This window comes from Aptenodytes patagonicus, chromosome 21 (assembly GCF_965638725.1).
Source record: "Aptenodytes patagonicus chromosome 21, bAptPat1.pri.cur, whole genome shotgun sequence".
Classification (NCBI taxonomy): Eukaryota; Metazoa; Chordata; class Aves; order Sphenisciformes; family Spheniscidae; genus Aptenodytes; species Aptenodytes patagonicus.
In genome coordinates, this window is record NC_134969.1 from 3,988,537 (window position 1) to 3,998,922 (window position 10,386).

General features: G+C 44.2%; 2 protein-coding genes across 2 annotated transcripts; one reads left to right on the forward strand and one right to left on the reverse strand.

The window, feature by feature from the left end:
- RSRP1 (arginine and serine rich protein 1) lies at positions 1 to 5,219 on the reverse strand. The gene is made up of 6 exons (XM_076357514.1): positions 5,014 to 5,219; positions 4,761 to 4,816; positions 2,827 to 3,456; positions 2,328 to 2,482; positions 1,036 to 1,119; positions 1 to 528 (listed from the first exon to the last, which is right to left on the reverse strand). Exons 1-6 carry the CDS (start codon positions 5,100 to 5,102, stop codon positions 343 to 345), a joined length of 1,200 nt encoding a protein of 399 aa, XP_076213629.1. The 5' UTR covers positions 5,103 to 5,219; the 3' UTR covers positions 1 to 342.
- Positions 5,220 to 5,482: 263 nt separating this feature from the next.
- On the forward strand, positions 5,483 to 9,485 carry TMEM50A (transmembrane protein 50A). Its single transcript, XM_076357174.1, has 7 exons — positions 5,483 to 5,563; positions 5,965 to 6,076; positions 6,492 to 6,604; positions 7,004 to 7,071; positions 7,270 to 7,362; positions 8,662 to 8,722; positions 9,013 to 9,485. The coding sequence occupies exons 2-7, from the start codon at positions 5,984 to 5,986 to the stop codon at positions 9,056 to 9,058; spliced, it is 474 nt and encodes a 157-aa protein (XP_076213289.1). The 5' UTR covers positions 5,483 to 5,563; positions 5,965 to 5,983; the 3' UTR covers positions 9,059 to 9,485.
- Positions 9,486 to 10,386: the final 901 nt, after the last annotated feature.

Sequence of the window (10,386 nt, forward strand, 5' to 3'; positions counted from 1 at the left end):
GCCAGTGCAAAACTAAAGTTTATTGACTTGAAGTAAACAGTTACACAATGTAAATCAAGTGTTCAAAATAACAGCTACTGAACTATTATTTAGAAAAAGTTACCCACCTGTAAGTTCTAGTCCATTAAAGCAATACAAAAATATTTACAAATATACACAAGATTCCCATCTGTGGCTTCTGGATCTCTGTGCTCTAGATCTGAAAGAGAAACCTAAGATTCCAAAATTAAGATCTCAAAATAAATACTCAGTATTAACAAGTCTTCAACCTGACCAGAAAATTTCAGACCTCACTACTGAAGTTTGCATAATGCTGCAGTCAGAGACGGCAAGAAAAATACGCTAGCGTGCCCGGAACGGTACGCTTTTAGGTGAGAAGTTTAAAAATGTTTTCTTCTCCTCCTTCTTGACAGGAACCCATTGCCCATAGGGACTTCCCTTTCTGTCCTCTTCTCTTCCTGGAGAAATTGCCGGTTCTTTGACAACATGGCTTGCTGGCTTCTGTAGTACTGGTTTTGCCATTGTATTCTGGAAAAAGAAATTTCCTCTCAAAATGCTGGAACGAGAAGGAATGTACTAAGACCTGCCAACTTCAAGGGGTTTATCTGTGCCGGTAAGAAACGTTTTCTTTCAGGTCACGGGAGACCTGATGCCTACTGTGCATCAACTACGCACGCTTAACTGACACAGGATTCAGGGAAGTTGCTTTTTCCTTAGTTCTGCATTATTTAAATATATCCAAACATGTAACTTGAAATAAGTTCCAGTGTAAACCAGTTCTGGACTACACTTTTGAGTCTGTAGTACGCTATAAGCATTGAAAGGTAAACATCTACTTTAAACACACTGCTGTAGTGTGTTTACAGCGCTCTACTGCTGAAGTACTGACCTAACTCCTCCAGGAAAGTCATTATCGAACCATTACATTCAACTTGTTACTATTAATAAGATCTTTAATCTGGCAACCAACGCTGGGAAAAGCCTAACACAGGCGGGATGAAGTACTGGACTTCCATCTCAGGAAATCACACTTACATTAGGACTGAAAGAAATGCTTCTCTGTATGGTCGCTCTCTCCATTCCGCCCTTGGTCACGTCTTCTGCTAGTCTTCCGGGTTGCTAGAAAAGAGCACAGACAGCTTAAGTGGGAGGATACGTTATTCCGTGCCAGTTAAGGCAGTTACTAGAGAGTATGAACTTTCTGGTAGAGTCGTTTCTGATATTTACATCAAAAGTAGCTGTAAGCTACTAAATATGCAAATAGATCAATGTTGAACTCCGTTTGAAAAACATTCAATGTTTTTATCAATGTCATTGTGCCAATTCACACGTGACCTCATATCCATGCCCGTGACCTCATATCCATGCCCCAGTTACAGTTTTAAAAAGGATTCAAGCATGGACTGCCACACGATGAAGTGCAGTGGTAGAGTTAAGTTGCATTAAGTTCTGCATATCGATCCTGCAGAGCTTTGGATAACGACAATAAACTTATCTGCAAGTGATGCAGGCCTCTTCTTCTGTACTCTCTCAACATCTGGAATATATTGCATATATTATGAAAGGGATGCCTGTACCATTTGTCTAAAACCCTTAGTAAATTTACTTCCATTTGAAATAGCGGTATCTGATCAATGTAACAGTTACTGCAGTTTTTGTATTTACCACGAATCAGGCTAAGACACCGTAACAACAGAGCCAAACTAAAATTCAAATTCAGTTTAAGCTGCTCAAGTTTCTCCCTCCCTTAAATTCACAGCAGCTATAGCCCACAAGTCCCTTAATTACCAACAGATTTTCTTCATCATGTCTGGAACCATAGTCATGATTTCTATAAGACAGAAATAAAGTATGTAAAATGCATTGTGTGCTTGGGTATGTAATTTCTGGGATACAAGTTTGTTGCATATGAAAAGCTTTTAACAGTTAAAAAGGGTAGAAAGATTTAACCTTTAAAAAAACCTCACACTGCTCACTAGGTTTGGTAAGGAGACTCCTTGTTTTAGGTCAGAAACACATAAACTAGTCTAAGTAATGGGCAAGAAGAACAACTCAGAAGAACAAACTACATTCACCTCTCCTTCCCAGCCTATCACTGCTGGAAAGCCTGCGTGTACTCAGTGGATCCACCACCTCTTACGAGTCCACAGTACTTTCAGCTTAACACAGTCTACAGCGTTTTTAGCATTCTGGTAAAACTGAAGTTTTTGTTCAAGGGTTTGAATTCATCATCGCAAACTCCACCGTTAAAAACTGTAACGCATCCATGCAGACGACAAGTTTTAAGTGTTTACCTTTTCATTGAGAATACTCCAGTTCATACTTACCTCAGCCGACTCTCCAGGTTCTTCATGCTCTTGTTTTTCATTTTTTATCTCTTTGGAAGGAGTAAGGATCTTCAAGCTTGCTGGCAAGACTATGTTATCTGTTCCCAGAGCTTTCGCAGCATTAGCTTTTGCTATTTCCAGTAGTTCCCTCTTGTCTACAAGAGGAAAAAAAAGTGTCATTCTCTTATGTTTAAATCAACATGTACCTACTCACACAAGCCTAAAACGTGCAGGTTTAGTATCACTGCATGTATGTAAGCATCAACTGTGACAATTTCTCCTCAGAACTTGGGAGCTCTAGCTTCAGTTGAAGTGCAAAGAATATGCTCTGAACTGCCTAACTTTTTGTTTAATACATTTTTATAACCACACAGATTTTCTTCCACATTGCCATTATCAGTTATGCTCTATCAAGCAAGTAAACAGATGAGAATTTGACTGGTTAAAGTAAATTGTATGTTTTGAGGTTCTCACACAATAAGAGTCTCAAGAAAAGTACCTTTTTCACTCAAATGGAGAGGTGACCTACTACGAGATCTTGTTCGTGACCTGCTTCTCCAGCTCCTGTAAGCCTCAGGGTATATTGTTCGCCCAAATCCATAGTATCTTCGGCCTCTTGAACGTGATCTGCTTCTCGAATAGGACCTTCTATAGTATGATCTTCCACGAGACCATGACCTACTGCGTGACCTATACCTCGGAGGAGAGCATTGGTACCTCCTGTAGTGCCTGGCATGGTACCTTCCTCGGTACCTCATGTAGCCGCGTGATCTGGACCGGCTTCTGGAATATGAACGAGAGTATCTTCTGTACCTTCGGGAACCATTTCTTCTAGCCCATGACCTCGATCTGGACCTGGACCGACTCCAACTCCTGGAGGAAGCTGAAGAGGAACTACTTGAACTGGACTGTGAACTGCAAGAGGATCTGCTAGACGACCTTGTTGATGACCTATCACAACTCCTCTTGGATCTCAAAGACGACTCTCTTTTCTTCGGTGAGCTGAGGGTTAAATCATCCATGAAATCTGTCATATCATCAGTTTTCCTAACCACCATTTTCTCCATGCAGGTACTTTCAGAAGCTGGTTCTGTTTTTATTGTTGTTCTGCAATACCCGGTCTCTGTTCCTGTTGTGGGTCAGAGGGGGGAAGCTAATCATTTATATGCATCAAATCATTTATACAGCAACAACAAACATGATGACACACAGGCAAAAAGTCCAAGGACAATTCAACACACCAACAATTCCCATCCAGTTTATCAGCATGTTTTGCACATGACAATTTTAAGTTTCATCATTTTCTCTCCTGTAGTCAGTCTTGTATGTGAAATAAAAAAAGGCTTCCATTTCAACCATGAGTAGTTCTGTGTGGAATTTTGAAGAGAGGTTTGTTTGTGTGGGGTTTAAGTTAAATACCCTTCGTTTGCTAGGTAAGCACACACCTTTTGTGAAAAGGATATGAGTTAATACTTTTTTTCCTCCAAACAGAATTTGCAAGGTATTTTATCTTCAGTCTATTCTAAGTGCAGCCTATTGCATCTACAATGCAAAATAACCATTTGCCTTCCAGATCAGTACAAATTGAATAGTTTTCTTCTGCAGTTCTATAGAGGTTAAGTTTTACTGTTTTCCTCCAACAGGGTGGAGGGGGAGGAAGTACCTTCAGGGTACAAAGCAGCCACTTCAAGATCTTGACTGTACCATATTACAAAACTACCTGCACAAAGCTCCACACATCCCAGCAGCGTATGCAGCAAGCTACTATTAAAAACATTCTACGTAACTAGTGAGAAATACAGTTAACGATTCACTGGATATGACTTGTAGAGGATGTAACAACTTGTTAAGGTTATGTATTAATAATTAAAATGGCTGTCCCTCTAGTGGCAGCCATTTTATATCTACAAAGGTTACTGTATTCTAGGGTGTAACTATCTTATCACCAATACTTAAACCCTGAGTTACGTCACCACTTTATGGTTTAAGGAAGCTTGCTTTATCACAAGATTTCTATCCAGTGCTCATGTAAACCGAAGTTACCAAGTAAGTCTTAAAACCTTACTGAAATCGATGAAGGGTACAAAGTTCTACACAAGTTTGTAAGAAGCATTCCCCTTGCTACTACTGAAGCTAAAGTTTCACTACTTCGCTTCTAAACAAGGGTCAAGGTCACAAGCACTATACAAGGCACAGCTAAGACGAAGCAGCTGATTAAATCTGACCTCAAACGCCACCCCCACCTCCCACCGCTAAGCTACCTAGACATCACCGTTTCCAACAACGTACAGATCGAGCGCATCTCACGTACTCTCACACAACTGGCCTTCACCTGGCAAACCACGCAGAAAACACGGTCCCCTCCACCCACGCGTTAGCGGGCTGAATTCGCGGGGACGAGATTCGCGTCAGAGGCTGTTTACGAGCACTTACCGCTGGGAGCCGCCGGACACCCCCGGTGCTGGTTGCCGTGAGCCACCAGGGCGCTCCTGTAATAAAGAAAAACGTGAATAACGTGTGTCCCCCACCCCGCAACGGCAACCCTCCAACACGTTCACCGTAAGACGAGTAACGGCCTCTCCCCGCCCCGAATAACCGCCTTTTGCGAGCGCGCTCCAGCCCTCCCCCGCCAGCGGCTCCGAGGAGCTGCCCCGGCCGTGCCCCGCCAGCCGCCCCACCAACTCACCGGCTCCAGCCAGCCGGGCTTCCCCCGCACGGATCCTGCTCCAGTGGCGACGCCCGAGGAGACAGCCCCGCTTCGTGAGTCACCCCCATAGCGATCGGCCAGGCTCCTTCCACCCAGGAAACAAGCCGCGATACAGGCCCGGCAGGACGCAGCCCTCACAGCAGCCGCCGCTCGCTCCCGCCACCCAGCAGCGACTGAGGGCGGCCGAGAACCTTCCAGAACTACCCCCTCCCCTTACGTAACGGGGAACCAGGGCGCATGCGCAGAGGGCCAGAGGCTTCCCCGCGCATGCGCACTGACCGCCATCGCCTCCCCCTCCCACCCACCCCCTCCCCGTACTGCAGCCCATGCGCAGAAGGACCCGTTTAGGACGCCCGCCGGCACCCAGTGCGCCTGCGCGCCCCCCTCCCCGTCTCGTGACTCTGCCGGAGCACATCAGCTGAGCGCCGCGCGTGCGCGGTGGGCGCGGCTCGGCGGCTGGCTGGCGGCGGTTGGGGCTGCTGCGCGCGCGCCGGTGAGCCGCCGGCCAACGGTCGTTCCCCGCCCTCAGGTGAGCGGAGACGCGGCGTGAGGCGCCGCTTCGGGGCAGGGTGGGATGCTTGGCCGGCGCCTTCTCCCTCTCCCGGATGGCCGCGGCCCCGCCGGATGTCCCCGGCCTCGGGCGCGGGAGGGCGGCGGGGCCCCCTCCGAGGGCTGGGTGCGCTGACCGGCGGTGTCTTCGCCTCAGCTCTGAGGCCGGCGCCTCTCCGGCGGTTTCCCGGGTGGGTGCCGGTGGCCGGGCTCCGTCGGCTGCTCTGCTCAGTCGCCCCTGGGGAAGGGGCCCCGGCTGTGGGATTTTCGGGTGGCGCGTGGCAGTTTTAACCTGCCTCGCACGATGCGCATTGCTGCGTGCCAGCCCTTGATGCGTGATGGGTTTCCTCTTGGAAAGTAACGTCCCTTTTTCTTCTCCAGTTCTTCAGAGCGCTGAAAAATGTCAGGTTTTCTTGAGAGCTTGAGGTGCTCGGAGTGTGTTGACTGGGGAGAGAAACGAAACACGATCGCTTCTGTTGCTGCGGGAGTGCTGGTGCGTACAGCTTCTCTTAGGCTGCTTTCGGGCTTTTTAGATGGAGTTAGCTGTCGATGAGCTAAAAATTATTAGCTGTTTGGAAGTAAAAGGAAGAACGGGGATATGTTGTCCTTGTATGTAGCAGCAGAGTTAACGACAAAATCTGTTTTGGGTGCTTGCATCCACGTGTTATTTAAGTTTTGCAGCTTCTACCCATGTAATAACTATTGGGAGTAGGTAAATCTCTGGCTTTGCCTTTAACCTTGTTCCTGAGTTGATGGCAAAACTAGTTATGCTATCAGTTGACTGTGGGTTGGAGACTGTAAGAATGATTTTATATATTAACGTTACTTTTTCTAGAGTAATCTTATATATTGTTAGAAGGCTTGTGTCCGTATTTTAAGCTATTGTGCTTTTTCTTCTTTTTAAATAGTTTTTTACAGGTTGGTGGATAATCATAGATGCAGCTGTAAAATACCCTAAAGTGGAAGACTTCAACCATTCATACCATGCCTGTGGGGTTATAGCCACTATTGCATTCCTAATGTAAGTGTAATTTCTCAATCAGAGCTACACACTCCTAGAACTTATTTTATGCAATTAATAAAAGAACGCGTGGCCTTTAAATGGAGAGGTAACTAAGAATAACAAAGCGAGTTACTATCTGAGTATCTCTAATATCTTTCTTATATTTGTTGATATTTATAGTAAGGAACCACTTAAAAAAATTGTGTCTTATTAGACACGCTTAAGTCTTATTAGTCTTTGGAGAAATGCTTTTTAAGTTTTAGCCTTGTCCCTCTTTTAAAAAAAACCAAAACCACCAAACCCCACAACATCATCCTTTTTATATAGGTTTCTGAGAAGTTTCTCCTATTGTTTTGTAAACACTTACTTCTTGCTTTACCTATGTTTACCCAGTTCTATCCTGTTTTGCTCGTACAGGATCAATGCGGTGTCTAATGGACAAGTGCGGGGTGACAGTTACAGCGAAGGCTGTCTAGGACAAACAGGTACGGCGGTGTAGGCTATTGTATAGCGATAGATCTGTGAAGCCATTAAGTCTTGCAAGAGCTGTACCAGGGTGCACGCTGTGTATCTGTGCCTAGCTCTGGGGTGTGACAGAAGGTGCTCTGAAACAAAAGCGTGCGGAAAGTCACAAGTGCCTGTACTCGGACACAGGCACAAAACATCCCTACGTCTTTTTCAAGGTGCTCGGATCTGGCTGTTCATCGGTTTTATGATGGCTTTTGGATCTCTGATTGCTTCCATGTGGATCCTTTTTGGAGGCTACGTTGTTAAAGGTAAGATACGGCATGGGATGTGACCTGATCAGTTTTTGGAAGTTCAAAGTATTTTAAATGACTATTGAATTTTAGCACTTATTTTTAGATAGTTTTAGGCAGGCCCAGTTTTAATATTTTGGTTCCCTACGCACCACTATTCCATACTATCTACTATTATTGGGGTGGATTTTATCTATTTCTAAGTCACAAACTTCCAACTGGCCTCATTAGAAACACAGGTCTTGGTCAGCTGGGAGCTGTGCTGATAGAATTACACTGCTGCAGTTACATGGGAATAATTCCCTGGGTGAACACTTATTCCCAGAATAAAAATTGCTGATTTTGTGCAAATTGCTCCCAAAGCCTGTATACTAAATTAGCGAAAGGGAAAAAAATAATTCAAATTGCCTGTTTAAATTCATACCTTAACACGTACCACAGTGACTTTTTGTGAAGGCAAGTCTTGAGAAAGACATGAAAACTGCAGTGTATTTGTCTTTGTTTTTCCAAAGGAAGTTAGGCCGCTCAGGTAAATGTAAAGATATTACTTGTACCTGGAGCTGAAGTGAATTTCAGACTCGTCAGGGCACACTGGTGGCTTCGTTTAATTTACATTCTCGTCAGCTTTGGCCTTGCTCAATTCACAGGGGATTTTCAAGGAAGCCTAGGTGCATTGGTTGCGTAGTAGTGCTAACGTGCACTCCCATTTTGTACATTGTCATTACATATGAATATATATGTATACATACTTACACACACGTGCATTCCAAACAGGATGTGCAATCCCATGTGATAATTACAGTCTTCACGAGCATTGCATTTGAGAGGCACGTTTTTGGTTAGAGAACAGGCGAGGCTTCTTTTATTTGGGAAGCTAAATGATTTGGGGGGGGGGGGCACAAAAGCCATTGAATTAACTTTCCAGTGGGGTGAGGCTTACGCTTGTCTTCTGTGTCACACAACTGAGCAAGAGAGATTGGAGGGGACCGCCTTGTTGGAGAATGAAAGGGGTTTATGAGCTGCATAGTGCTGTCTTCATTCCACGCGAGAACATTGTTATGTAGTAGCAACAGCGCTAAATGTTTGTTGTCACTTCACCCCCTGTCTAGTCGGGAATCCCACATTGTAACGGACCCCTCTGTCTAACTCGGCTCCTTACCGCTGCTCCACAGTGCGTAGACTCCAGATGTTCGTGTTGAAATGACACTGGTTATCTCCGCTATCGTAGCGCAGCGTAGTGTTTCTGAAATGGCAGAGATGGGATATTCTTGAACGTGACTTCCAAAAAAATTATGGAGATTTTTTTTCTTTTGTTAGAAAAACCAGTAGTATACCCAGGAATAGCTGTGTTTTTCCAGAATGCATTCATCTTTTTTGGGTAAGACTATCTTCTTTTGTTCATTTCTTACCTAATTTGTTTTTAGTGATTAAAACTGAAACGTGCTGTAATCTGTTTTTTCTTAAGCCCTGTTTTGTAACTAGACACGGGTCGATAAACTGCTGGTAAAGGCAGTAGATCTCTGGGATCTGTCTGCACAGGTTTCCTTGCAGGACCAGGAATTGGATTTACAAACACTACAACTTGCTCCCTGAAATCATGTATTTAAAATACTAGGTATTTGATTGGCTCCATTAGGTACTCATGTCCCTTTATTCTCTTTTAAACAGAGGACTGGTCTTCAAATTTGGTCGCACGGAAGACTTGTGGCAATGAACACGCCTGTGGAAGTGCATTGGCCATGCTGGTTTTTTAACTGCACACTCCCAAAATTTTGTAAAGCCATTTTGTAAACGGTGACCTTCAATTGTGTCTAAAGATGAAACAAGGAAAACTTAAATCATAGCAGTAAAAATTCTGGTTCTATTCTGTTTAGTTTTTTTACTCTTGTATGTTGATTTAAATGTTGTAACGTTTTTGACAAACGTAAAATTGCTACCAGTAACCATGGAAGTCACTTTTATGATACGATGTTTGCTACAAGTAAATAGTATAGTGGAAAATGGATGTATTTAACCAGCTGTTTCTATGATGTTATTTACAATCCAAGGCTTCCTAAAAATGCTTTAAAACAACTTTTTAACATATATTTATTAAATATTTCCTATATCTGGACAATATAACCATTTCTTCAATTTCAGAACTTACTGGTGTGTGGCTTTTCTTGTGTCATATAGAACTATGCTGCTTTGGGGATTTTTTTCCCCTCCTCCCTGAATATTTAATTTATCCTATGACGATAATGAGGAAGTCTCTGGTGAGTAACAACTTACTGTTGCTGTGACATTGTAGAGGCACAAGTATAAATTAGGTAGTGGCTCTAGATGGAAGTAGCTCATCCACAAAACTTGCTGTGAACTGTTTTCTAACCGCTGTAAAACAAAGGAAGAGTCCTCTCCGGATCAGAGTTCTGTCTTCAGGAAGCCTACTCTTCAGACCAGGGACAGTCACTGCCGGGGAGAATTTTGATCCTGCAGCATACTCACTTGAAAGGTGAGATAGCTCTTCCTGTATCTGCCCCTTCCTCTGCGTTCACCTAGGCTCGTTGCTCAAGAAATCAATGATAAAGGACCCGTGGGGAAAAGGGAGGGAATAAAATACTATTCCTTAAAAGCGCTCCTGCTAGAAAACAGCAGAAGCCGTTTGCGTTGCAGCAGTTAGGTGTGGTTGGTTGCTGGGAGGTTGGCAAGTGAAGTGCACGAGTTGAGCCTGGGTTACCCCCTCACGCAGGCAGCGGTGTGCTAACCGTGAGGTAACGCAAATGTGTACGTGTGTATCCAGGCTGAGTGTCACTGTCAGCTGGCAGAAGCCGTGGGCAGCTGATAAACTCGGCAGATCACTGGCTCTTTTGTGACCTGGAAATAAGAAAAACTGGCCCTTCCTCGGTGTCAAGTAATGAAAAATTACGTGAAACCTGTCTCATGCTCCTTCAACCGTAGTGATCTACTTTGCTTAATCCCTAATGAATGAATTGAGGTCAGCATCAAAGAACTCATGCTTTGTCTTCAACGTTACGTTCTTCCTTATTACTTCATTTTTAAGCA